Source organism: Buteo buteo, chromosome 17 (genome assembly GCF_964188355.1).
Source record: "Buteo buteo chromosome 17, bButBut1.hap1.1, whole genome shotgun sequence".
Taxonomy (NCBI): Eukaryota; Metazoa; Chordata; class Aves; order Accipitriformes; family Accipitridae; genus Buteo; species Buteo buteo.
Genome location: NC_134187.1, coordinates 372,360 through 396,472, shown reverse-complemented (window position 1 = coordinate 396,472; position 24,113 = coordinate 372,360). Strand labels below are relative to the sequence as shown.

Here is a 24,113-nt window from a genome sequence, read left to right as displayed (position 1 = left end):
GCCTCCATACAAGGCCGGGCGCGGGGGCGGGGGCGGGGCCGGGGGCGGAGCCAGGCGGGGGGGGGGTGCCCCAGGGCCGCCGGGGCTAATTGTGGCCGCTGGGATGTACTGGGGCGTTCTGGGGTGTACTGGGGCGTTCTGGGGTGTACTGGGGCATTTTCTGGGATGTACTGGGGCGTTCTGGGGTGTACTGGGGCATTTTCTGGGATGTTCTGGGGCGTGCTGGGGTGTGCTGGGGCGTGCTGGGATGTACTGGGGCATTCTGGGGTGTACTGGGGCATTTTCTGGGATGTACTGGGGCGTTCTGGGGTGTACTGGGGCATTTTCTGGGATGTACTGGGGCGTTCTGGGGTGTACTGGGGCATTTTCTGGGATGTACTGGGGCGTGCTGGGATGTACTGGGGCGTTCTGGGGTGTACTGGGGCATTTTCTGGGATGTACTGGGGCGTACTGGGGTGTGCTGGGCTCGGGATGGGCCAGGCCGCAGCCCCGGGGGTCCCCCTGGCCCCCAAGAGCACAGAGCAGGGTGACACCATCCCGCCCGGGGACAGCCGTGGCGGGGTGCCCGGCCAAGCACAGCCCCGGCCCCCCCCGCTGCCCCCTCCCCACCCCCCGGCCCCGTCCTGCCCATCCCCCCGCCAGCTGCCCGCAGCTGTTTGTGCTTAACCCACATTCGATGAGCCCCGGATGGCGGCGGGTTCCCGCGCTGCTGCGCCAGGCTGTGACATCATCCCGGGGCCGGGGCCAAGGTGTGATGTCACCCGGAGGCTGTTACATCACCGCATGGTCTGGGGAAGCCATGGTGTCAGCGCAGGCCCTGGGGCTGTGGCGGGGTGGCCGCGGTGTCGCCGCCTGCTCCCTGCTGGGTCCCCGCTCCTGCTGCCCCGGTGACCCCACCGTCCCTGGCGCGGTGTCTGCGGTGCCAGGGCAGGGCCGGAGGTGCAGGACCGCGCCCGGCTCTGGACCCGCACCCGTGTCAGGGTGCCAGCACCGCCATGGGTACACGGCACCCCGGCACCGGGACGTGGCGCCGCAGGTGGCCGCGGCTGCGCAAAGATGCGGGGAGCCACACGAGGAACCGCGCGCCGTGCGGGACCGCAGCTGCGCGAGGAGCGGGGCGCCACGCGAAACGGTGGCCGCGCAAGGCGCAGGCGACCGTGTGAGGCCGCGGCGGTGCGGAGCCGGGGGGCCGCCCGTCGCGGTAGCACCGGCCGCGCTGGCTGCCTGCAGCCCTGGCCCCCTGCCCGGCCTCTCTGGCTTCCCCCGTCCCTCCTTCCCGTCCTCACTGGCGTCCCGGCCTAACGAGAAGCAGATGTGCGGGCGGCGGGGGCGGGGGCCGGCGGGGGCCGCGGTGCCCGGTGGAGGCCGGGGCGCGCCGGGGGCTGCGCAGGCCGGGGAAGGGGGCCGCGGCGGGCAGGAAGCGGGGGGCCCCGGGGACCCCGTCGGCGGGCAGCGCCGGGGCGGCTCTGGCGGCGAGGGGCTGGCCGAGGCGCGGCCGAGGGGAGGGCAGAGCCTCCGTGCCGAGCCGAGCCGAGCCGTGCGGCGCAGAGCCGGGAGGGACGGAGCCGCGACGGGACGCGCCATGCGCTCCTGAGCTGGGCCGTGCCCGCCGAGCCACGCCGTGCCGAGCCGAACCGTGCCACGCCGAGCCGTGCCGTGCTGAGCCGCCCACCCAGCATGGCCCCCTGGCTCTGGCCGTGCCTCCTGGCCGCCCAGGCCCTGGCCGCCAACTTCCCCCCCAGGTACAGCCTCTACACCGGGGGGGCCGCCCCGCACAGCGCCGTCCAGGCCACGGCCCCGCAGGGCCCCGCCACGGCCCACAGCGGCGCCCGGGCTGCCAGCCGGCACAGGTAGGAACCGTGACCGCTGGGCCATACCGGGAGGGGACCCAGGCGGCACCGCCGCCCGGGAGCGCCGGGAGGCCGCAGGGTGCAGCCGCCTGCCCCGACGCCGCGGGGACCCCGGCACCGGCCGGGCACCGGCACGTGCCGCGGCCAGTTCGGGTGAGGGGCGGCGGGTCCTGACCCCGGCCGGTGCTGCCATGCCGGGTGTTGGGGGCTCCCCCGACCCGGCAGGGGGCCGCCCCCCACCCCTCGCTCACCCGCCGACCCCGGCGCGGGTGCCCGGCGGGCGCGGGAGGTGGGCGCGCGGGGAGGGAGGCGGTCGGGGGGATCTGCGAGGCGCCGGGCCGGGGGCGCGTGGGGGGGGATGGACCCGGGGGTCTGCAGAGGCGCACGTGGGGCAGGGCGTCAGGAGGGGCTCGGGCGAGACCCAGGCGCAGAGCAGCGGGCGCCCGGCAAGCGCCGGCTCCCCGCGGGGCGGGTGGGCGTGCTGGGCTCAGCGCAGGCGGGTGCCGACGGCCGCGCGTGCCGCGGTGCCGGGGGTCGGGGATCCCGGGGCCGGTCCCGGTGCAGGGTTAGCGCTGTCGGGGATGGCGAGGGGGCGAGGGGCCCGGGCCCACCGTGTCCCTGTCCCCATCCCTGCCCGTGCGGTGCCAGGGGCTGGGGGCTGCGGACGGGTGGCGTGGGGCCGTGGGTCGGCGAGCTGGGGGTCACACCCACGCTGATTTGGGGGGTCACGCTCTCACCGCGGCCACATCAGCGCCACAGCAGCGTGGCCGCATGGGGTGGAGCTGCACCGGCACGTCCGCGGCCGGCATCTGCCCCGTCCCTGCCCCTGCCCCACTGCTGGCTCCGCCGCAGCCCCGCGGCAGCCCCACGGCAGCCCCGGCAGCCCAGGGCAGGGTGGCAGGACCTGGCTGCAGGTGCGGGGCTGCCTGGAAAGGGGGGGATATGGGACAGGCACCCCCAGGCCCCAGCCCAGCCCCACAGCACCGTGGTGGGGCACAGACACGGCTGAGCATTCACCTGCAGCTCTGGGGGCACAGCAGGGTCTCCCCACGGGTTGGGGGGCACTGCGACCCATCCCCATGGCTTGGGGGGGGTGCAGCGGCCCCTGCCTGTGCTTGGGGGGCCATCCCCATGCCCTGCCCTTTCAGGAGGGCTCTTGTCCCATCCCATCCCATCCTTGGGATGTGGACATCCCCGGTCCTGGGCTTTGGGACTCCAGGGCAGCCTGGGGAGTCCCAGGCTGGGGCTGAGGGGGGCACAGGGGGGCCAGGAATGGAAGGGAAGAGAAGGGAAGGGAAGGAGGGAGGCGGGGGGGGGCTGTCGGTCGGCACAGGAATTCCCGGCGGCCCCCGGGGAAGGAGTTGGAATCCAGCCGGGGCCTGAGGGGAACCAGCCGGGCTGACGGGAACTGGCCGCAGAACCGTGGGCCCCCACCGCAGCCCAGCTCCCACCACGGGGGTCCGAGGGGCCTGGGAGGCTGCTCCCTACGGGGCTGCCCGGGGGGGGGCTGCTCTGCGTGGGGCTGGGGGTGCTGGGTACGGGGCTGGGCTCCAGGATCCAGGCTCAGACCATATAAGGCTGTGCCAGGGTCCCCGCAGCCGGTGGGGCCGGGCTGGGGTCCCGCGCCGTGGGGCTGGGGTCCTCGCAGCCTGTGGGGCCCGGCTGGGGTCCCGCACCATGCTCCAGGGTTTGCACCCAGCTGGGAGCTGTGGGGCTCCACGGCTGGTCGTGCTGCAGCCCCCCACGGGGCAGCCTGGGTTCTTGCACCCCCGACGTGGGTGCGGGTGCCCCTGCAGGGACACTGTCCCCCCACCCCTGCCATCCGCTCTGACTCAGAGGGGCGGTTGACCCCCAGTTGCAGACTCCTGGTTGGGGGGGCACAATGGCTGTGGGGTGGCTGAGCCCCCCCCTCAGTGGGTGGCTGCCCCAGCTGCCCCTGCCCCACCAGTGCAGAGGGGTCCGGGGACATTCAGGGCAGCGATGGGACAGGCCGTGGGGCGCCTGTCTCTGGAACAGGCAGCACGGGGCCCCACAGCACGGCATGATGGGGTGCCCGGCACCCCAAACCCTGCCTGGCCACCCCAAACCCCACAGGCAGAGCCCCCGTCCCCGCAGGTTCCCCGGGGGGTTGTGGCCAGTCCTCTGGTTCCAGCGGTCCCTAACGGGGCTCGGCAAAGGGCTCTGGCACTACGGACTGCCGGGCAGAGCAGGGATGAAAGGGCTCGGGCATGGGGCAGGATCCGGCCCATTAACCGCACAGCACTGGGCCGTGACGGCTGCTACCGGTGGGGCCGGCAGGGCGAGTGTGGGGGTGTGCCGGGGGGGACCTCGTGCGTGCGGGGGGATGCCTGCTGGCGGCTGGGCGGGGGGATGCTGGGGGAGCGCCGGGACGATGCGCAGTGCGTGCTGGGTGGGCGCCCTGACCCCTTTCCCGCAGGAACTGGTGTGCCTACGTGGTGACGCGCAGCGTGAGTTGCGTGGTGGAGGACGGCGTCGAGAGCTTTGTGAAGGCGGATTACCAACCCTGCGGCTGGGGGCAGCTCCAGTGCCCCCGCGTCCTGGCGTGAGTGGGGACGGGGCTGGGGGGGCTGGGGAGGCTCCTCAGAGCAGAGCCGAGTCCGGCCGTGGCCCCGCCACCGTCGCCGCCGCCGATGTTTATCCACCCCGGGTTCGTGTTTACTTTTTCGCAAGAGCCGGGCGGCCTCGAGCGGTGCCGGGTGGGTGAGCGGCTACCGCCCCTGCCCAGCCAGCAGCCACCCGCAAGGTGGATGCCGGGACCCCCGGCGCACCCCATACCCAGGGCAGGTCTCCAGGCCGGCGGCTCAGCAGCGGGGCCGGTAGCGCGAGGTGATGCCAGTGGCGGGGCCAGGCAGGGGCAGCCCCCCCGGCTGCCGGCGGTTGAGCAAGAGGCTGGGCTCCGGCGAGGACCCGGCCGTGCCGCCGGGGCCAGACCGCGGCCTGCGTTTGGTTTTGGTGCCGGCTGCCCAGCCCCGAGCTGCTGCCTGACGCCTCCGCGCAGACGGGGCTGGCGGCGCTCGGCACGACCCGAGAGCGGGGACCCGGCAGGCAGCTGAGCACCGGGGCGCTGAGTGCGGGCAGGGCTCTACCCCCCCACCCCTGCTGCCCCGGGACCAGCCCCGCTGCCCGTGCCCAGGACCCCCATCCGGCACCCCCCATCTGCCCCTGCTGCCCAGCCGGGGGCTCCGGTCGCCCCCCCACCGCTGCGGCAGGGTCTCCTCCGCCCGCAGGTACCGCAGCTTCCTGCGGCCCCGATACAAGTTGTCCCAGAGGACGGTGTCGGAGCTGGCCTGGCGCTGCTGCCAGGGCTACTCAGGCGAGGACTGCACCGAGGGGCCGGCATCGGCACCCACCCTGCCCACCGGCCGACCCCGGCCCCGGCCCGGCCGCCCCACGCTCTCCGGCTTTGGCAACCCCCTCAGCGGCCTGGGGGGTGAAGGTAGTGCCGGTGGGCGGTGGCGGGGGGGGGGCACGTGCTGGTGGCGGCGGCCCCGGCGTGGCCGTGACCCTGACGGTGCGGCGCGGCGGCAGGCGCAGGCGGGGATGCGGAGAAGGTGCGGCAGCTGGAGGAGCAGGTGCGGCGGCTGAGCGAGCAGGTGGAGGAGCTGCGGGCCGGGCAGGAGTCGCCGCCGGAGCACCCGCGCCGGGGGGCAGACGGCGGCCCTGACGGCGAGCAGCCGGCCGACGCGGCCGCCCCCGCCGAGGTGCGGGAGGCGCTGAGCCACGTCCAGCGGCGGCTGGAGGAGCTGGAGAGCCGCCTGCGCCACCAGGAGAGCGGCCGGGAGGGCCCGGTGACCGCGGCGGGGGGCCCGGGGGCGGCCACGGCGCTGCGCGAGCTGGAGCAACGGCTGCAGGAGACCTGTGCCGCCTGCGCGGCCGGCACCGAGGGGCTGCGGCGGCAGGCGGCGGAGGACCGGGAGCGCATGCGGGCGCTGGAGAAGCTGGTGGGCTCAGTGGACCAGCGCAACCGGGAGGCGGTAGAGACGGTGCAGCGGCACATCAGTAGCCTGAGCAGCCGCCTGGCTCCCGGTGCCATCCCGCCGCCCGCGACAGACGACCTGCACCGGCGCCTGGCCGAGCTGGAGCGGCGCCTGGAGGGGCTGCCCACGGCGGTGGCGGGGCCGGGCGGGCAGGGACCGGTGCTGGCCCGGCGGCTGACGGAGCTGGAAGGGCGACTGAACGCCTCGCAGGCTGGCCCCTGGTCCCCCGAGCCAGAGGGTCGGCTGAGCGGGCTGCCGGGACGCCTGGCCAACCTGAGCCGGGCTGTGGAGGGGCTGGCGGCGAGCGGGGCTCAGCGCGGCGCCCGCCTGACCGAGCTGGAGGGGCTGCTGGCCCGCTGCGGCCAGCCCTGCCCAGCACCCCCAGAGCCGACAGCGGGCAGCCGGGACGCGCAGGATGACGGGCAGCTCGGCCCCCTCCTGCGGCAGCTGGAGCGGCGGCTGCAGGACACTGAGGGGCAGCTCCGGGCCCTGGGGGCCGGCGAGGACGGGCTGACCGGGACCCTGCGGGGGCTGCGGGCGGAGGGGGGGGAACTGCGGGAGCTGCTGGGGGCGCAGGGGGAGGCGCTGGGGCGGCTGGCGGGGCGGCTGGGGCAGCTGGAGGCGGGGGGGGCCCTGGCAGAGGAGCTGGCGCAACTCCGCAACCGGACGGGCCGGCTGGAGGCCGAGCTGGGGGGGCCGAACGGCGGCCCCTGCCCCCGGCCCTGCGCCCCGCTGCCGCCCCAGGAGCTGGAGCGGCTGCGGGCCGAGGTGGACGCCTGCACCGCCGCCTGCCGCCTGCCCCAGCCTGGCCCCACCTTGCCGGAGCCGGAGCCGGAGCCGGAGCTGGAGCCGGAGCCGCCGCTGGAGGGGTTCGGCGTCTTCGGGGGCATCTCGCCCTCGGAGCTGCGGGGGCTGCGGGGCGAGCTGGCGGCGGCACTGCTCTCCCTCGGCGGGCTGAACGTCACGGTGCAGGGGCTGCAGGATGCCCTGGACCAGCAGGACGCCCGGCAGCGCGAGCTGGGCGCCATCACCGACCGCATCGTGGCCGAGCTGGACCAGGCGGCGGCGGCGGCGGCGGCGCGGCAGGCCGAGAGCGAGGAGCGGCTGGAGGGGCTGGCGCGGGAGCTGGCGAGGACCGGGGGCTGCCCGGCCGGCCTGGAGCCGCGGCTGGCCAAGCTGGAGGGTGTCTGCGAGCAGCTGGAGGCCGTGGCGGGCGGGCTGCGGGGCGTCCGCGAGGGTCTGGGCCGGCACGTGGCGGGTCTGTGGGACGCGGTGCGGGAGCTGAACGGCACGACCCGCACCCAGGCCGCGCTGCTGGAGAAGGCGATGCAGGCCCAGCTCCCGCGCCGGCTCGGCGCCCTCAACGCCAGCCTGCAGCACCTGCGCGGGGAGCTGCTCCGCCTGACCCAGAGGGACCTCACCGGTGCGCGGGGGGGACGGGCCGCGGGGTGGGGGATGCGGGGAATCGCGGAGGGGGTCCGGGGGGCGCAGGGCTGCGGGGACGGCACTCGGGGACGATGGCGGAGGCGCGGGGATGCGGGGACGCGGGGTCACTGGAGAGCAAGGCGGTCGGGGACGTGGGGGGACGGCGGTGGGGGTCCGGGGGCGTTGGGGTGCGGGGACACAGGAGCGCAAGAGGCTGCGGGGCCTGGGGACGCGAGCCGTGGGGCTGTGGGGGCTCAAGGCGTGGGGACGTGGGGGCTCAAGGCGTGGGGACGTGGGGCTGCGGTGCATGAGGACGTGGGGACACAAGTCACGGGGAGGTGGGGGCTCAAGGTGTGGGACCGTGGGGCTGTGGGGTGAGGGGAACGGCTGTGGGGCCGGGGCGGCTCTAACCCTCTCCTCCTTTCAGGCCCCCCCGGCCCCCCTGGACCCACCGGCCCCATGGGTGAGATGGGCCCCCCCGGCCCCGCTGGGCCCCCCGGCAAGGATGGAGAACAAGGCCCCGTGGGCCCCCCCGGTAAGGAGCAGCCCCCCCCACTTGCCCCGGTCCCCACAGTGGGGCAGCGCTGGCATGGATGGACCCTGCACCCTGGGGGGTCCTGTTCCCTGCCAGCCCTGCAGCCCCCTCCTCCCCTTCCCTCCTAGGGCTGCCAGGAGAGAGAGGTAGGGCTGGGGGGCTTTAGGGGGGGGGAGCTGGGGGGCTTGGGGTGGGGGGGCTTGAGGTGGGGGCCTGGGGGACTGCAATGGCAGCTGGGGGTGTGTGGGCTGGGGCAAAGGGAGCAAGGGGGGAGGACAGACAGGGCACTGGGCAGGGCAGCCTGGGGTGATGGGCATGGCTGGGGGCAGAGGGGCTGGGGGGCACAGTGGGGGACATGGTCAAGGAGGGGGGGGCACGGCCGCGGTGAAGGGGCAGGTATGGGGGGGGTGTCAGGGGCTGGGGGTGCCGGGAGGGGCAGGGGGGGCCAGGGTGTCCCGTCCTGACCACAATGCTCAGGCGAGGTTGGGGAGCCGGGCTCCGTGCCCCGCATCGCCTTCTCGGCCGCCCTGAGCACCCAGCACGCGGAGCCGGGCACCGTCCCCTTCGACCAGGTCCTGCTCAACGACGGCGGCGCCTACGACCCCGAGACGGGTACGTGCCCACGCAGCGCGGCCACGCGTGGGGCAGGCGGGCTGGTGGGGGCTGCAGTGGGGGCTGCGGGGTGGACGGGGAGCTGCAGTGGGGGCTGCGGGGCTGATGGGGGCTGCAGTGGGGGCTGTGGGGCTGACGGGGGGCTGCAGTGGGGGCTGTGGGGCTGACGGGGGGCGGCAGTGGGGCTGATGGGGCGGATCAGGGCTGCTGGACACGGGTGAAGCGTGATCCTGGGATGGGATGAAGGCTGTGGGATGGGGGGAGTGCCTTGCCTGTCTTGGGGGGGCAGTGGGGGAGCCTGGGGGTGCAGAGCCTGTCCCGGAGTCCCTGGGGACAGGGTGGCCACCGGCACTGATGCCCACCGCCCGCCACCGCAGGCACCTTCACGGCACCGGTGAGCGGGCGGTACCTGGTGAGCGCGGTGCTGACGGGGTACAAAGGGGAGAAGCTGGAGGCCGTGCTGTCGCGCTCCAACCAGGGCATCGCCCGCCTGGACTCGGCCGGTTTCCAGCCGGAGGGGCTGGAGAAGGAGCCGGTGGCGGCACTGCAGCCCAGCCCCGGGGCGCTCGGCGTCTTCAGCCTCCTGCTGCCGCTGGCGGCCGGCGAGACCCTCTGCGTGGACCTGGTTTCGGGGCGCCTGGCCCACGCGCCCGACGAACCCCTCACCGTCTTCAGCGGGGCCCTGCTTTACGACGCCGAGGAGCCCTAAAACCATCGGACCCTCGCACAGCCCCACCCCACCCCCCCGGCACGGGGCTGCCGGCCAGCCGGGGGCACAGCCGGGCCGGGGGGTCCCCACACCCCGGCGGGACCCCCCCTCCCCACCCGCCCCGTTATTTATCAGCACCCCCCACCCCTCGCTCCCCCGCCGCCACGCGCCCCTGCCCCACACAGCCCGCCCCGGCCCCCCACGCCGCCCCGCCGCCCCCGGCCCCCCACCGCCCCCCACGAAATAAAGATGCGGCACCGGGTTTTTGTACCCGCGGCTCCGGCTCCTTCCTGTGGCCCCACGATTTATTCCCCTGGGGAAGCCCCCCACACACCCAGGAGAGCACAAGGCCGCAGGGCAGCCCCCGGCATCGCCCCGGCCCAGGGGTGTTGTGAGGAGGGGGCACAGCCAGCCCGGCCTGGGGGGGGGGGTCCTGCTGTCATCAGAAATCCTCATCCCAGCCTGAGAACTCGTCCTCCGCTGGCGTCCAGTCGACCGAGAAACGCTTGAAGTTGACGTAGGGGGGACCCTGGGGGGGGATGACGACAGGGTCAGAGCCTGCCCCTCCTGCCCTCCCCCCCCAGCAGCACCCACACTAGCCCCCCCCAAGCCCCCACTTCACCTCCTTGATGAGCCGCAGGGTGGGTGCCTCCAGCTGCCGCAGCGAGAGCTTCCTCCACTTCATGGCCCCGAACCACCTGGGGTGGGAGAGGGGGGGCTGCAGGAGGGGCCAGGGGGAGTGGGGCATGGGGGTCCCACCAACCCCCCCCCTCACCTGTGCTTCTTGATGCCGCGGATGCCACTGGCCGTGTTCCCCAGGCGCTGACCTGGACGGCGTCTGCAAGGGGATGGTGTGGGGCAGGGGCTGGGGGGGCACCCCCCGGCACACTGGGGTCCAATGATGTAAGTGGGGACACCCCCCCCCCCCCGTGCACACTGGGGTGCAGTGATGCACCCAGGGTGCCTCAACCCTGCCCAGCGCACCCCACTTCACCCAGCACCCCCCTCGTGCCCCCCCACCCTTGCAGGACCCCTCGCTGGGTGCCCTGAGCACCTGCAGAGCTTGCCAATGAGGGAGCAGGCGGCCTCGCCGAGGAAAGCGGGGAAGGAGAAGACGCCGTCCAGGATGCGGCTGTAGATCTGCTGGGGGTCAGCGCTGTGGAAGGGGGGCCTGCGGGGCACGGGCAGGTGGGTGCCTTGCTGCGGGGGGGGGGGGCTCGGCCAGCCTCGGGAGCGCCCGCTCACCTGCCCACCAGCAGCTCGAAGGCGAGGATGCCCAGCATCCAGAAGTCGACAGCGAAGTCGTGGCCTTCCTGGCGCAACATCTCAGGCGCCAGGTACTCGGGGGTCCCGCAGAAGGAGTAGGTCTTCTCCCCCCGCCCCAGCTCCTTGGCGAAGCCAAAGTCAACCTGTGGGTGCCGGCGCCATCAGCCAGCGCAGCCCCCGCCACCCCCTGCCCAGGCACCGCTGCGGCGGTGCTGGTGCTGCTGGGACACCCTCCCCGGTACCAGCTTGACGTAGCCGCGCTGGTCCAGCATGAGGTTCTCCGGCTTCAGGTCGCGGTAGACGATGCCGCGGCCGTGCAGGTACTCGAGACCCTCAACCACGCAGGCACAGCAGAACACGGCCAGCGGCTCCTCGAAGCAGCGCCTGCACCGCAGGGACCGGCGGTTGCATGGTGCCATATGGCACGGCACTGCCGCCCCCGCTCACCCCGTCTCCATACATCTCACGCAGCTTGGTCCACAGCTCGCCGCCCTGGCAGAACTCCAGCAGCAGGTAGACATACTGCCCATCCCGGAAGGTGCCGAAAAACCTGCCGGCAGAGAGGGGTCGGCGGGACCTCGGTGCTGCCAGCGGCCGTGCCGCCCCAACCGCTGCCCCCCCAGCGCCCGCAGCCCCCGCTCTCACCCCACGATGAAGGGGCTGCGGCTGCCCGCCAACACCCGCCGCTCGGTGCGCACGTGCTCCTGCTGCTGCGTCCGCACCACCCAGTCCTTGCGGATCCGCTTCAGCGCAAAGAGCCGCTCCCCGGACCGCACCTGGGCACGGGCGGCCATGGGCAACCGGGATGGGCGCCAGGATAGGCACGATCGGCCGCGGCAGGATGGGGCCGGGTGCCAGGAGCTGTCTGGGGGGGGCCGGGTGTAGCGTCCGGCTCTCACCAGGTCAACCCTGCCGAAGCCGCCGGTGCCCAGGATGACGCGCTGGCCCTGCCGCGGCCCCTCCTCATAGTGCACGGTCACCAGGTCCTCCAGCCGCACCGGTGCCAGGGGCTGCCTCAGGCTCGGGGACCCCCAACCCCTGCAGGTGGGAACCGTGGCCCTGCAGCACCCGCACCAGCACCGAGGGGCTGCCGACACCCAACCCTGCTGGGGCCCAGGACCCCCCCCGCTGCTCCTCAGGGACCTCCCAGCACCAGGCTGTACCCTGGGCCATGGGGATGCTGCAGCACCCAGAGCAACCCCAGGGACCCCGTGTCACCCAGCTGGACCCCAGTGACCCCCAGTCACAGGGCTGGGCTTTGGCTGACTTGCTCCTGTCTGCCCCCCCTGCCACTGCCCACCCACGGCCTGAGGCCAGGGAGCCCAGTCCCAGGGCAGGGTGGCCCCATCCCCATTCTCATCCCCTCCCTATCACATCTCCATCCCATTCCTGTACCGGTCCTCGTTCTCACCTCCTTCTTCATCCCCATCCCCTCCCATCCCATCATCCCATCCCAGTCCCCATCCCGCACTGACCTCCCAGGACCTTCCAGGGCCGGAGCTTCTGTCTCAGACGTGTTTCTGGGGTAGGAAGGAGCCGGGGGGGCAGGGGGCAGTGGGACCAGCCCCTGCTCAGCACCAGGCACCCTCACAGCCCCCTCCCCACAGTCCCTTCCCCATGGCCCTGGAGCCCCATGGCCCCACCAGGGACGGGCACAGGGGGTGGGGGGCAGCAGGGACCCAGACCCATGTGCGGGACCAGGATGGAGCCACCTTGGCCGGGTGGTCCACGGTGGGGGGGGCACCTCCATGGCAGAGTGAGCAGAGCCCTGTGCCATGGGGCTCAGTGGGAGCAGGATGATGCCTGGACTGGGGCACCCACCCCGGGCAGAGTCCAGGGCCACAGTGCAGCCCCCGGCCCGGCCGCACCATCACCAGCCACCGCCTCTCTGCCAGGACCATCGCCCCTGACGACCCTACACCCATCTCCCCGGGCCCCCTCACCCCTGATCCCCCCCAGGCCATGGCCACCCCCATCTCCCTTGTCCCCCATGGCACCCCCACCCCCTGCCCCCCCGACCAGCCCCCCCACCCCACTGGGTGTCCCTCCTGGGGCTGGGGGCTCCCCATGGAGCCGAGCACTGCCCTGGGGTCCCCTGAGGGGTTGGGGGTCCTGGAGGCTCCAGGGTCCCGGGACACTCACGGCTCCGAGAGCTGCCGGGGGCAGAAGGGGCTGATCTCAAGGAAGTCTCTGGGGGGCAGAGGAGGGGTCAGTGGGGCAGGGAGGGAGGGTCTGGCAGGGATGGGGGGGGCACACAGGGACACCCACTCCTTGGCCACGGTGATGCAGGTGACGTGTCCCTGGGCCTGACACGACGCTGTCCGGCGGCTGTTCCTGTGCAGAGGCTGGGGGTCATGGGGGGGGGAGAGAGAAACAGGCAGGGGGAGGGCAAGAGACTGGAGAGGGGGTGTGCATGGTGGGGGGTTGTGCAAGAGCTGGGTGTGCACAGGGAGCTGGTGCAGGTGAGTTGGCACGTGCCCCATCCCGGTGCACCAGGGGTGCCCTGGGGATGCCACAGGCAGCAGGAAGGGTGTCACCGTGGGGGGGGGGGTGTCACCACAGGGGGGGTTGTCACCAGAGCACGAAGCTCAAAGCTCCACGTGTGCACGTGCAAGGCTGGCACGCGTGTGAGCAGAGGCAGGTGAGCACACAACAGCCGTGCCTACCCTTCTCTGGAGATGCTGCGGATGCCTGGGCTGGGCTGGTGTGTGGGGTGGCACTGCCAGGACCCCCCCCCCACCGCAGGGACCAGCTCTCTGCCCGCAGCAAGCCCAGGCCGGCCAGTGACACCAGAGCCAGGTGGCAAGGCCAGGGTGGCACCGCAGGTGCTGCCGGGCTGGGGGGACGGGGGGACGGCAGCCAGGGCACCTACTGCAGCAGGGAGAGCTCCCCAAAGTGCTCGCCGGCGCCCAGGACACGGAGCAGCTTCTCCTGCCCATCCACCCGCCGGCTCACCCGCACCTGCAGCGCCAGGACACGGGAACGGGCTGAGTGGGGACGGCGGGATGGGGGGGGGACACAGGGCAGGGCCCTGCCCCTCACCATTGTGGGGGGCTCCCCGCTGCTGCGGGGTGTGGTACCCACCTCTCCCTTCAGGATGATGTAAAAGTTTTCCCCCTCGTCCCCTTCGTGGATAATGATGTGGCCGGGCGCAAAGGTGCACTGCAGGGGGGGGGCAGGGTGGACAGGCAGGGGGCAGGCAGGGGGGCAGGCAGCCCCCCCCAGCCAGTCCCAGACCCACCAGCCCAGCCCCAGGCCCCGCATTATGCCCCCGACCCCACCACGGGCTGCAGGCCCATGGGGAAGTGTCCCAGCCCCCCCAGAGCCCTGCGGGGGGGGGGCTTCCTGGGCACCCACCTCCTCCATGGCATCCAGCAGCTTGCAGAGGTGGCTGTCGGAGAGGTCCTGCAGCCAGTGCACCCTGCGGGCGAGAGGGGCTGGGTGGGCTCCCGCGGTCTGCCTGCACCCTGCCTGCACCCTGCCTGCACCCTGCCTGGGCTCCTGCACCCCGGAGCCCAGCACAGGCAGCGGGCAGGGCTGGGGAAGGGGATGGAGAGGTCCAGGGCTGGGGCTGGGGAATGGGGATGTGGTGGCAGTGGGGCTGGGCATGGGAACGGGATCAGACAGGAACAGGGATTGGGATGAGCTGGGGCTGGAGATGAGATGGGAATGGACATGGGGATAAGGATGAGGACAGGGATGGGAACAGGGTGACATGGGGTGGGGATGATGCTGAGGGCAAGCCTGGGACCGGGAGGGGACTCTGCAGGCAAGGGCTGGCAGGAGAGGCCGGCAACCCCCCCCCAAAGGGGGTCAGGGTGTGGGGCCTAGGGGTGGCGGGGGCCAAGGGCAGTTCTGGCGGGTGCCGGGCCCCACTCACGTTCGCAGAGACCCCAGGATCTCGGCTCGTCTCTGCTTGGCGTTGCTGGTGGCGATGGCACGGTACCGCTGCCTGTCGATGGCCCAGAGGCGCACGGGACTGAGCGCTGTGGCAGAGGGGTGTCACTGGGGGGCTGGGGGGGAACGACACGGGGCCCGTGGGGTGGGGGGCTGCCCTTACCCTGCACGGTGGCAGTGCGCTTGCAGTGGTAGAGGATGGCCAGCTCCCCGAACACATCACCCGGCCCCAGTATGCGGAGCTGCCGGCCCCGCTGGCTCACACTGAGCTGCCCCTCTGCAGAGAGACACGGCCAGCGGCATCACACGCATGCAGCGCAGGCACGCGCGGGCACACGCAGGTGCGGCAGCCCAACACCCAGGGGCACAGCAGACGAGCTCACCCCAATGCACACTCACGGGCCGGCACAGATGCAGGCACGCCTGCACACGCGTGACCCGGCCCGTGTGCCGGCACCGAGCTCTCACCTGCCACAATGTACATGGCGGTGCCCTCGGTGCCCTCGGCCAGCACGGTGTCCCCGGGGCCGTGCCAGACGGGGGCGAAGCTCTGGGCCAGCGCCTCGGGGCAGCCCTCGCCCAGGCGCCGCAGGAACTCGCTGCGTCCCACTGCCTCCGCGATCAGGCTGAGGTCCCTGGGGGCACAGGGACACAGGGGCATGGGCAGGGCAGCATTGGCCCCCCCCGGGCCCCCCGGGGTCCTGCTGACTACCTGCGCGACTTGGGGCTGTTGGGCACGCAGAGAGCAGCGTCACTGGCGAGGGGCTCAGGGACGATGGCGGGTGCCCGACTGTGCCGCCGACTGGGGGGCCGCTCCGTGGCCTCCTCCCGCGCCACGCTCTGCAGGAAGGTCCTCTCCTCCCGCAGCCGCAGGTCCCGCAGCCGCTCATCCATCCCAGCACCGCAACTGCTCCCAGAGTCCTGGGGGTGCCGGCGGGAGGGTGGGCAGGGAGCAGCACGCCATCACCCTGACACGGCACCAGCCTCCAGCCCCAGCGCCAGCCCTTGGCCCTCAGGGAGATCCTGCCACCGGCGCCGCGGCAGAGCCCCACATGGCACAGCCAGGCTCAGCTCGGCGCTGCCCGGCACGGCACACGTGGCCATGGCGTGGTGAGGGACACCCAGGACCCTGCAGTGCCCGGCACTCGGCCCCCACCATACCCCGACTCCTCGGCCCCAGTGGCACAGCGGCTCTGGGGGCAGCACAGGCAGGGCCCCGGCACAGGCAGGAAGGGTCCCCGGTGGGTGTCCCAGCCCCACGCAGCCGCTGGCAGGGCCTGCCCCGACCGCAGCCCTGCGGCAAGGCAGGTGTGGGCTCCCGCAGGCGCCGTGCCCGGGCAAAGGTTGTGCCACCGGCACGAGGCAGCTTGGCAGGGCCTCGGTGCAGCCCCTGGCACAGCACGAGGACGCGGTGACCCGTCCCATCCGCCTGGGGAACCCTGGGCTGCAGCTGCTGCCGGTGCCCGGGGGCTCAGCCCCGCCGCCCGTCCCGCACCCGGCCGCCTACCTGTGCCACCGCTCCCGCTCCTGCTGCCGTCCCCTCCCACCCGTGCCGCCGCTGCCGCAGCCCAGTGACACATTAACCTGCCCAGCGGCGCTCCCACGGGCCTGCCGGCACCCCCGCCCAGCACCTGCCGGCCCACGCCTGCGCCTGCTCCCCCCGCTGCACCACGTGCAGGTCGGGGTGCAGGTTTGGGGAGGGTGGGGGACCCCCCCCGCACCCTGCGGTGGCACCGGACCCGGTCCTGTGGGTGCCCCCTCAGCTGCCCCGGGCAGAGTCCAGCCCCGGGGCCGACACCCCCCGCCCCGCACGCCGACCCCACGGCTGTGTCCTCGCCCCACGGCACCCCCCGCGTCCCACCCGTGGCCGGTTCGGCTCCATGCTCTCCCCCTCCCCCGGCCCAGCCCCACGCTGGGGACCCGCTGCCCGACCCGGCCGTGGGACCTGCAGCCGCGGACACGGGTGGGGTCTGCCACGGGGGGGGGGGTTGGGGGGGTCGGTGTGAACAGCGAACGTGCCCGCACAAAGCGCCCCGTGCGCGTGCGTGCGGGCAGCACGCGCGCAACGGGCTGTAGGCGCGGGCAGCGCGCGCGGGCAGCGCGCGCCCCCGCCCCGGCACTCACGCGCATGTGCGCGGGCGTGGCCCCCGGGGGCGGGTCCTGAATGGCCGCGCCCTTTCCCTCGCCCCGCCCGCGGTGGGCGTAACGGCGTAATGACGGGTTGTGATTGGCGGAGCCTTGAGGGGCGTGGCGCGCTCAGGGGGGCGGGACCTAATTGGAGGCGGAGCGGGGCGAGGCGGGGCGGGGCGGGGCGGGCCGGACGCTGCCGGTGCCGGTACCGGAGCGGAGCGGACCCAGCATGGCAGCGAGGGCGGCCGCCCGGCGGGACCCCGAGCCCGAGCCTGTCCCGGCGGGGGGGGAGAAGCGGATCCTGTGCGTTGGGCTGGTGTGCCTGGACATCATCACCGTGGTGCCAGCCTACCCCACCGAGGACACCGACACCAGGTACCGGGGGGGGCGGCGGGGGGGGCGATGGGACACCCCCGCCGGTGCTCCTCCCAGGGCCGGCCCGGCACCCACGGCCCGCGGCCTTGCAGGTGCGTGTCGCAGCGGTGGCAGCGGGGCGGGAACGCCTCCAACTCCTGCACGGTGCTGGCACTGCTGGGAGCCCCCTGCGCCTTCATGGGCTCGCTGGCCCCCGGGCATGCCGGAGAGTAAGTGGGGTGCGGGGGGGTGGGGGGGGACCCGGGGCCGCCCCCACCTTGACGTTCCCACCAGCCCCTCCACTTCTCTTCCGCCGGCAGCTTCGTCCCAGCCGAGCTGCGGCACGGCTGGCTGGACACGTGCCATGCGGTGCCACAGCCACCTGCCTGCCTCCATCGTCACTGCCGGTGCCAGCCGGGGCGCACGTGCCGTCCCGCATGCCCACGGGTGAGCGGAATCCCTCACCCCGCTCTCTGTCCCCCAAGTTTCATTGCGGCAGATTTCCAGCGCCGGGGAGTGGATGTGACACATGTGGCCTGGCAGCCCCACGGGGACGTGCCCTGCGCCTGCTGCATCGTCAGCGCCGCCAGCGGCTCCCGGACCATCATGCTCTACGACACGTAAGGACACCAGTCCCTGGCCCCCGTCACCCAGCGGGCAGCGCTCACCCATGTCACCTCAGGGCTGCAGCACCCTCCCTGCCTTCTCCCTGGCCAAGCCGGGCACCCAGACCACCCCCTGCACCCCGGGGGTCTCACCATGCTTGGCCTCCAGCAGAGGCTCTGCTGGCGCCAGCCCTGTGCTGCCTGCTGGGGGGTCCCGCGTGCCAGATTGGGTGATTCCCTGTATTCCTGCACACACAATCACTGCCCATCATCCCTGCAGTCCCTAAGCAGCCCCTGTGCCACAACCGTGATTGGTGGTGGTATCCACATGCTCCGGTGTGCGGGACAGCCTGCACAGCCCCTGTGGGGATGCCCGGCACCGCATGTGGCAGCTGCCCAGTGCCCAGGACAGCAGTCCCCTGGCCGTGCCGGTGCCAGCAGGGCAGCCATGGTCCTCGCTCTGGCGAAGGGCCAGCTGCGCTCATGCGGGCCAATGGTGGAAGGGTCAATGGTGGGCACCGCCAACCCCCCTGGCTCCAGCAGCTGCAGTGCGGCAGCGGCCGTGCTGCCCTTCGCATCCACCTTGGGGTCCCGCTGTGCCATCGTTAATGATTCACCTGGGCAGTGCCACCCCCACGGGGACCTCTGCCCTGGGTGGCGCTGAGCCCTCCACAGCCCACGCCGCTGCCCTTCGCTCCCGGCCAGGCTGGGGGTCACCAGGGTCCGCCCTGTCCCACGGCCGGAGGTCCCCCTGACCCCCGCCCCGCAGGAACCTGCCCGATGTGACGGCCCGCGACTTCGAGCGGGTCGACCTCTCCCAGTACAAGTGGATTCACTGGGAGGTGAGCCCGGGGCTGGGGGGGACAGCCCCCGCGGTGGGGGCCGGGGGACCCCCCCGGAGGCAGCCGGTGCCGGTGCCAGGGGCTGTGCGCCCGCAGGCCCGTAACGCGGCGGAGCAGGCGGCGATGATGCGGCGGGTGGAGCGGCACAACCGGGCCCGGCCGGCGGCCGAGCGGGTCCGCACCTCGGTGGAGGTGGAGAAGCCGCGGGAGGAGCTGCTGCCGCTGATGGGCCTGGGCCACGTGGTGCGGGGCGGGGCTACCGACTGGGGCGGGGCTAGGGCTGAGGGGGCGGGGATTCGGGCTGGGGGCGGGGCTATAGGTTGGGGGCGGGGTCAGGGGCCCGGCCAGCGTGTCGGGGGCGAGAGTTGGGGGTCCAGGTACGGGACGGTGGGGGCACGGGGGGGGGGGCAGTCGGGGGGGGGCAGGGTGTGTGTGTGAGGGTGCAGATGGGGTATAGGGGTGGCACAGTCGGGGTCCAGGGGGTGTGGTTGGGGTCTGGGGGTGCAGTCGGGGTGCAGCAATGCATGCTCTGGGGGTGTCGGGGGCATTGCCCCCCCGCCCCGTCCCAGCCCCTCTCCCGCAGGTGTTCATCAGCAAGGACCTGGCCCGACATTTCGGGTACCGCTCGGCTCCCGAGGCGCTGCAGGGGCTCCGTGGCCGCGTGCAGCCAGGGTAGGGTGGTTGTGGGAGGGGTGTGGGTCGGGGGGGCACGACCATACCCTGCACCCACCACCACCACCACCCCCCCAGGGCCACGCTGATCTGTGCCTGGGCTGAAGAGGGGGCTGACGCCGTGGGGCCTGATGGGGAGCTGGTGCACTCGGATGCCTTCCCCCCGGAGACCCTTGTGGACACGCTGGGGGCCGGGGACACCTTCAATGCTGCCGTCATCTTTGCGCTCTCGGCAGGTGGGTATGACCCGGCATGGCCATGACATAGCTTGGCATGGCCCGGCTCGTCCAGGCAGGGCTGACACCTCCATTCCCCAGGGAGGAGCCTGCAGGATGCCCTCACCTTTGGCTGCCAGATCGCGGGCAGGAAATGTGGAATCCAGGGCTTCGACGGCATCGTCTGAGCTGGGCACCCTGTGCCAGGAGACCCCCCCACAGCCCCCTGGAGCATGCTACTCTCCCCCCACACCCAGCACCCCCCACCCCGCTGCCAATAAAGCCCCAGGGCTGCCTCCTGTGCCTCCCAGGCTGTGCCTGGCCCCTCTCTGCACCGACCAGGGCCCAGGCAAGCACCGGCAGCAGTGCCTGTATTTCGCCGTCCCCGCCACGTTACAGGGGGCAACCGCACAATCCCGGCCCCACCATCCTCCCCAGCCCCACTGCAGGCTGTGGGGGGTCTGCAGGGACCCCCCCCATGACCATGTGCCCTGAGCAGGGCAGGAAGCAGCCGGGGCACTGCACCCCACAGAGCCATGGTGGGGCTGGCACAGCCCTGCCCATAGCCCCTCACTGCCTACCCCTCCCCAGGGTCCTCCCAAACTGGGGCTGCCTCCCCCTCGAGGGCTTCAATCTCGGGGGCTTCCTCTGCCTCCATGGCTTCAGCATCAGGGGCTTCCTCCACCTCCATGCCTTCAGCATTGGGGGCTTCAGCCTGGGTGGCTGCCCGCCCCCCTGCCAGGCCATGCCCTGGGCCACTCACCCCTGCATCCCCCCTAGTCATCTCCGTGTCCACCCCAGGCACAGCTATAGCTCCTGCCAGCAGCTCCCCGAGTTGCTGCTGGAGGGGCTGCCCTGGGGGTCCGCTCTGGCTGGGCAAGAGCAGCAGCTCGGGGGGGTCAAGCAGCCCATCCCTGCTCAGGTCTTGCCTCTCCAGGGCTTGGTCCACCAGCATGGCCACCTGCAGGGACAGGGTGGGGAATGGGGCGAGGGTCTGGCCCAGGGGCTCTGTGGGGTGCGAGGGCTCATCCCCATGGGACCTACCACATCGGGGTCTGGCCACCCCCCATCCTGCTGCGCCAGCACTGTGCCCAGCAGCTGCAGCAGCTCCAGCCCATCCAGGCATCCGTTCCGGTCGTGGTCGTGCAGCACAAAGAGGTAGAGCAGGGCTGTGGGGCACGGAGTGCCGTGGGACTGGGGCCGCGTCCCTGCCACCGCTGGTCCCCCCGGCTCCCCACGGCCTTACCCTGCTCCCGTGTCATGGCCTCCACGTCCTGCTCCGGTGGCCCCAGGCTCCTCACTGCGCTCCGCAGCAGCCTGGGGATGGTGGGGCTGGGTGTGGGCATGAACCCACCCTGCCCCACAGCCTGCTCCAGGGCTGCTCTGCCCTATAGCTGTCCCCAGGACCACCCTGCCCCACAGCAAGCTGGGCACTGCCCATGCCCCACACCCACCCATCACCTCCCCCCATGTGCAGCCCCCGGGCCAGGGGTGCACAGTCCGGTGGTGTGGGGCTCCCTGAGGGGCAAGGACTCACGGCAGCGTGGGCAGCTCCGGGCTCAGTGGGTCAGTCGTGGCCAGTGGGGCCTCAGGCCTGGCCAGGAGAGGGAGAGGTTACCTGTGCCCCTGGTTGGGGTGCAGCGAGGAGGGGCTGCCTGCCCCCGCCTGGCCTGATGTCCCCGCAGTGTCCCACACAGCATCCCCTCCACCCACGGCCCCTGCAGCCCTGTGTGCAACCCTGTGCCCATCAGCCCAGTCCTTGACTGTGCACCCCTCTGTGCCCACCCACTGCCGTGTGCCCCAGCCATGCTTGTGCACCTCACCTGCACCCACGCACCCCGTCTGTGCCTCTGCATCCCCCCTTACGCCTGGGTGCTCATCTGCACCCGCGCCCCCAAACCACACCTGCACCCTCCCCCCGTGCCCATGCACCCCCCCTCCATACCTCTGCCCCCCCATACCTGTGCCCCCCAGCCCTGGGGGCAGCCCGTGCCACCGGACCCAGCAGCAGCAGCAGGACCACCAGTGGGTTCCTCATCCTGCGACCTCGGGCGAGAGCAGCAGGGTGGGCACTCCTGGCTGGGCAGGGGGGCTATGCCTGGCCACGGTGTGTACCGGGGGGTGCCGGGGGGAATCCGGCATTTGGCGAGGGGGGGGGGCTCTGCACGAGGCGCTTCCTTACAGACACGGTAACGGCACCGTCCACCCGTCCCGGAGCCCTCCCGTCCCGTCCGGCCTCTTCGCCCCCCTGCCAGGCCTGCCTGCAGCCCCCGCCTGCAGCCCCCAGCCACCCGCCTTGGCACCTGCAGCGGCTCCCCCCGGCCCCGGCCGCCTCCCCTCCCCATCCCGGGCGGGAGCAGCAGCCCCGGGACGGGGCGGAACGGGGAGCTCCGAGAGAGTCCACCGGCTCCTGCGCGGCGGGGACCCGCTGACACCGTGGGACGGCAGCGCGAACGGGGCGAGCGGGCGGCAGGCGTGGGCGCCCGGCGGGGCACGGCGCGCACTGCGTGCACCGCTCACACCGCTCGCAGCAGCCTTTGCCCACGCACACGCGCTGCACACACAGTGCACGACCCCCCCCGCCACAACACCCCCCGCGGCCGCCGCTGCCCACTCACCCGGCCTCGGTCTCACGTCTCGATGCCGCCCGCCCCGCCCCGGGCCACGTAGCCGACACGTCCACCGGCACGGGCACCGGTACCGGCACGGGCACCGGCACCGGCCGGGGACTGCCCCGCCGGGACCGAACCCGCCCGCCCGCCGGGTCCTTCCCTGCCCGGGAGGGTTTCAGCCCCAGCCCGGGGCAGCTCCAGCCGCGCCCCGCCAGCAGCCCAGGGGTTAACCGGCACCCCGTGCCCGTGCCCGCCTCAAAGATGGCCGCCGGCGCGACACGCGCCCGCTCCGGGGCGGGGCGTGGTGGGCGGAGTCATGAAGAGGGCGTGTTCATCCCACGGGAGGGGCGTGGTTTTTCCTGCGGAGGCGGGCCCATCCTCAGGGGCGTGTCCGTCCCACGGGGCGTGTCCGTCCCTCAGGGGCGGGGCCGTCCCGGTGCGGAGGCGGCGATGGGCGCGGAGGAGCCCCAGGTGCCGGTCCCAGTGTTGTCCCCGCTCCCGCTGCTCCCGCCGCTGCTGGCGGCCGCCACCGCCGCCCTCCTCGGCTACTACTGGGCGCGGGTGCCGCGGGTGAGCGCGGGCCGGGGCCGGGCCGGGCCGGGTCGAACCGTCCGGGCTCCGCCGAGCGGCCTCGCTGACCGGCTCCCCCCCCCCCCGCAGCGGCCGCTGCTCGCCGCCGGCCCGCGGCTCCGCGCCTTCCTGGAGCAGCGCTGCCCCGCCGTGGGCGAGACCTTCTACCCCACGCCCTGGTGCTTCGAGGGCCGCCTGCAGACCGTGCTAGGGGCCCTGCTCTGGGCCCGCCCACCCGTCTCCTACCACAGGTGAGCCCGCGGCACCGGCACCGGCCCGGTTCCCCCCCCACTGCCCCACCGACCCGCCGCTCTGCCCGCAGCGAGGCCATCCGCGCCCCCGACGGCGGGCAGCTCATCCTTGACTGGGCCGAGGATGCCGACAGCGACTGGCACCCAGACCCCCGCGCCTGCCCCACTGTCCTGCTGATCCCGGGCCTCACCGGCAGTAGCCAGGCCGCTTACCTGCTCCGCCTGGTGCACCGGGCCAGCCGCGCCGGTTACAGGTAAGCCCCGGGGACGGGACGGCCGCAGACCCGCCAGCCCCTCACACCTCCCCTCTCCCCCAGGTCCGTCGTGCTCAACCACCGGGGCTGCCGGGGCGAGGAGCTGCTGGTGGGTGAGACCCCCGACCCCCCCCCCCCCCCCCGTGCCCCTGGGCAGAGCCAGGACAGCCCAGCCCCAGCTCTGCTCCCCCCTCAGACCCCCCGGACCTTCTGTGCCAGCAACACTGAGGACCTGGAGACGGCCATAGCCCACATCAAGCGCCAGTACCCACAGGCCCCACTGCTGGCCGTGGGCGTCTCCCTGGGCGGGTACGGGCAGCCCCCACACCGGGGATGGGCCGGGATGGCGGCACAGCTGCCCCTGACCGGCTGCACCGCAGGATGCAGGTGCTGAACTACCTGGGGCGGCGGGGGCGGGCGGCAGGGCTGGCGGCGGCCATGGCTCTCTGCCCCAGCTGGGACCCCGACGCCTCGGCCGCCTCACTGGAGCAGCCCCTCAACGACCTGCTCTTCAACCAGCGCCTCGCCGCCAGCCTGCGCTGCCTCATCAGCAGGTGGGGGGGACGGGACGGAGGGGGGGACACCCCACGCACCCAGCCCGGGGCTGGCAGCATTGCCTGGCACTGACCCCGGGCCTGGTGCAGGCACAGGGCGGCGATCGGAGAGAAGGTGGATGTGGAGCACGTGCTGCAGGTAGGACCCAGCCCCCACCCTGGCCCTGCGGGCTGAGCCCCCCCCCCCCCAATACCTCCCCCCCCCATAGGCACGCACCATCCGGGAGTTCGACGAGCGCTACACAGCCCAGGCCTTCGGCTACCGCTCCTGCCGTGAGTACTACCAGGCGGCCAGCCCCGCGCGCTGGCTGCACCGTGTCCGTGTGCCCGTGCTCTGCCTCAATGCCTCCGACGACCCCTTCTCCCCCCTGCATGGTGAGCTGGAGGGGGAGGTGGGCCGTGGGGGGCAGCGAGTGCAGACCCATGGCGGGGCACGCCGGTGGCTAACCCCCTTCCGCCATGCTTGCCCAGCCATCCCCGTGGAAGCCGCCAGGCACCTGCCCCACGTGGCGCTGTTGGTGACGGCCCATGGGGGCCACCTCGGCTTCCTGGAGGGGCTCTGCCCCCGCCCTGGCAGCTACATGGAGCGGCTCTTCGCCCAGTTCATCAGTGCTGTCTTCGAGCACAGGGAGGAGCTGCAGCAGCTGGAGGGGGACGGGGACAGGGACGGGGCTGTGGGGCAGGGTGCTGCCTGACCCCACAATAAACACCCTCCCTGCAACTGCAGCTGTGTGTCCGTGGGCTGGGAGGCCATGGCCTAGG

The 24,113-nt window shown here is 73.4% G+C and overlaps 5 protein-coding genes across 13 annotated transcripts; 3 read left to right on the top strand and 2 right to left on the bottom strand.

The window, feature by feature from the left end:
* Positions 1 to 1,344: 1,344 nt before the first annotated feature.
* On the top strand, positions 1,345 to 9,638 carry EMILIN1 (elastin microfibril interfacer 1). Of its 2 annotated transcripts, none has more exons than XM_075048811.1 (8): positions 1,345 to 1,850; positions 4,288 to 4,413; positions 5,099 to 5,307; positions 5,400 to 7,271; positions 7,701 to 7,808; positions 7,937 to 7,954; positions 8,286 to 8,420; positions 8,899 to 9,638. In XM_075048811.1, exons 1-8 carry the CDS (start codon positions 1,678 to 1,680, stop codon positions 9,522 to 9,524), a joined length of 3,267 nt encoding a protein of 1,088 aa, XP_074904912.1. In that variant the 5' UTR covers positions 1,345 to 1,677; the 3' UTR covers positions 9,525 to 9,638. The 2 variants fall into 2 exon arrangements, with proteins under 2 accessions (XP_074904912.1, XP_074904913.1); XM_075048812.1 differs by having other exon boundaries at positions 1,347 to 1,850; positions 8,798 to 9,276.
* On the bottom strand, positions 9,538 to 15,186 carry LOC142040701 (cGMP-dependent protein kinase 1-like). The gene is made up of 19 exons (XM_075048813.1): positions 15,005 to 15,186; positions 14,761 to 14,927; positions 14,456 to 14,569; positions 14,276 to 14,381; positions 13,753 to 13,816; positions 13,480 to 13,557; positions 13,268 to 13,356; positions 12,664 to 12,729; positions 12,538 to 12,585; positions 11,871 to 11,915; positions 11,295 to 11,433; positions 11,041 to 11,171; positions 10,856 to 10,945; positions 10,638 to 10,779; positions 10,375 to 10,538; positions 10,184 to 10,300; positions 9,905 to 9,967; positions 9,752 to 9,827; positions 9,538 to 9,658 (listed from the first exon to the last, which is right to left on the bottom strand). The coding sequence occupies exons 1-19, from the start codon at positions 15,184 to 15,186 to the stop codon at positions 9,572 to 9,574; spliced, it is 1,968 nt and encodes a 655-aa protein (XP_074904914.1). The 3' UTR covers positions 9,538 to 9,571.
* Positions 15,187 to 16,358: 1,172 nt separating this feature from the next.
* KHK (ketohexokinase) lies at positions 16,359 to 19,414 on the top strand. 6 transcript variants are annotated; one of them, XM_075049772.1, is made up of 8 exons: positions 16,359 to 16,797; positions 16,890 to 17,006; positions 17,097 to 17,396; positions 18,151 to 18,223; positions 18,320 to 18,466; positions 18,807 to 18,895; positions 18,974 to 19,131; positions 19,213 to 19,414. In XM_075049772.1, the coding sequence occupies exons 1-8, from the start codon at positions 16,652 to 16,654 to the stop codon at positions 19,296 to 19,298; spliced, it is 1,116 nt and encodes a 371-aa protein (XP_074905873.1). In that variant the 5' UTR covers positions 16,359 to 16,651; the 3' UTR covers positions 19,299 to 19,414. The 6 variants fall into 6 exon arrangements, with proteins under 6 accessions (XP_074905873.1, XP_074905874.1, XP_074905875.1 ...); XM_075049775.1 differs by having other exon boundaries at positions 16,361 to 16,797; positions 17,262 to 17,396; XM_075049773.1 differs by having other exon boundaries at positions 17,262 to 17,396; positions 18,151 to 18,466.
* On the bottom strand, positions 19,410 to 21,848 carry CGREF1 (cell growth regulator with EF-hand domain 1). Of its 2 annotated transcripts, none has more exons than XM_075049777.1 (6): positions 21,729 to 21,848; positions 21,072 to 21,149; positions 20,648 to 20,704; positions 20,357 to 20,427; positions 20,155 to 20,279; positions 19,410 to 20,071 (listed from the first exon to the last, which is right to left on the bottom strand). In XM_075049777.1, the coding sequence occupies exons 2-6, from the start codon at positions 21,146 to 21,148 to the stop codon at positions 19,688 to 19,690; spliced, it is 714 nt and encodes a 237-aa protein (XP_074905878.1). In that variant the 5' UTR covers position 21,149; positions 21,729 to 21,848; the 3' UTR covers positions 19,410 to 19,687. The 2 variants fall into 2 exon arrangements, with proteins under 2 accessions (XP_074905878.1, XP_074905879.1); XM_075049778.1 differs by having other exon boundaries at positions 21,072 to 21,156; positions 21,729 to 21,751.
* Positions 21,849 to 22,154: 306 nt separating this feature from the next.
* Positions 22,155 to 24,104, top strand: ABHD1 (abhydrolase domain containing 1). 2 transcript variants are annotated; one of them, XM_075049770.1, is made up of 9 exons: positions 22,155 to 22,292; positions 22,383 to 22,543; positions 22,615 to 22,797; positions 22,861 to 22,906; positions 22,994 to 23,106; positions 23,178 to 23,351; positions 23,442 to 23,490; positions 23,561 to 23,624; positions 23,823 to 24,104. In XM_075049770.1, exons 1-9 carry the CDS (start codon positions 22,173 to 22,175, stop codon positions 24,044 to 24,046), a joined length of 1,134 nt encoding a protein of 377 aa, XP_074905871.1. In that variant the 5' UTR covers positions 22,155 to 22,172; the 3' UTR covers positions 24,047 to 24,104. The 2 variants fall into 2 exon arrangements, with proteins under 2 accessions (XP_074905871.1, XP_074905869.1); XM_075049768.1 differs by having other exon boundaries at positions 23,561 to 23,726; positions 23,823 to 24,096.
* The last annotated feature ends 9 nt before the right edge of the window (positions 24,105 to 24,113 follow it).

Coding starts and splice junctions, on each gene's coding strand:
- EMILIN1 (XM_075048811.1), top strand. CDS start 1,678: ATGGCCCCCTGGCTCTGGCCGTGCCTCCTGGCCGCCCAGGCCCTGGCC. Junction 4,414..5,098: donor CAGTGCCCCCGCGTCCTGGC/GTGAGTGGGGAC, acceptor CTCCGCCCGCAG/GTACCGCAGCTTCCTGCGGC. Junction 8,421..8,898: donor CGCCTACGACCCCGAGACGG/GTACGTGCCCAC, acceptor CGCTCCAACCAG/GGCATCGCCCGCCTGGACTC.
- LOC142040701 (XM_075048813.1), bottom strand. CDS start 15,186: ATGGATGAGCGGCTGCGGGACCTGCGGCTGCGGGAGGAGAGGACCTTC. Junction 10,780..10,855: donor TGGACCAAGCTGCGTGAGAT/GTATGGAGACGG, acceptor CCTGCGGTGCAG/GCGCTGCTTCGAGGAGCCGC. Junction 9,659..9,751: donor CCCTGCGGCTCATCAAGGAG/GTGAAGTGGGGG, acceptor ATCCCCCCCCAG/GGTCCCCCCTACGTCAACTT.
- KHK (XM_075049771.1), top strand. CDS start 16,652: ATGGCAGCGAGGGCGGCCGCCCGGCGGGACCCCGAGCCCGAGCCTGTC. Junction 16,798..16,889: donor ACCGAGGACACCGACACCAG/GTACCGGGGGGG, acceptor GCGGCCTTGCAG/GTGCGTGTCGCAGCGGTGGC. Junction 17,007..17,096: donor GCCCCCGGGCATGCCGGAGA/GTAAGTGGGGTG, acceptor TTCCGCCGGCAG/CTTCGTCCCAGCCGAGCTGC.
- CGREF1 (XM_075049777.1), bottom strand. CDS start 21,148: ATGAGGAACCCACTGGTGGTCCTGCTGCTGCTGCTGGGTCCGGTGGCA. Junction 20,705..21,071: donor CCCAGGGCTGGGGGGCACAG/GTATGGGGGGGC, acceptor TCTCCTGGCCAG/GCCTGAGGCCCCACTGGCCA. Junction 20,072..20,154: donor GGTGGCCAGACCCCGATGTG/GTAGGTCCCATG, acceptor CTGTCCCTGCAG/GTGGCCATGCTGGTGGACCA.
- ABHD1 (XM_075049768.1), top strand. CDS start 22,173: ATGGGCGCGGAGGAGCCCCAGGTGCCGGTCCCAGTGTTGTCCCCGCTC. Junction 22,293..22,382: donor ACTGGGCGCGGGTGCCGCGG/GTGAGCGCGGGC, acceptor CCCCCCCCGCAG/CGGCCGCTGCTCGCCGCCGG. Junction 22,798..22,860: donor GCCAGCCGCGCCGGTTACAG/GTAAGCCCCGGG, acceptor CCTCTCCCCCAG/GTCCGTCGTGCTCAACCACC.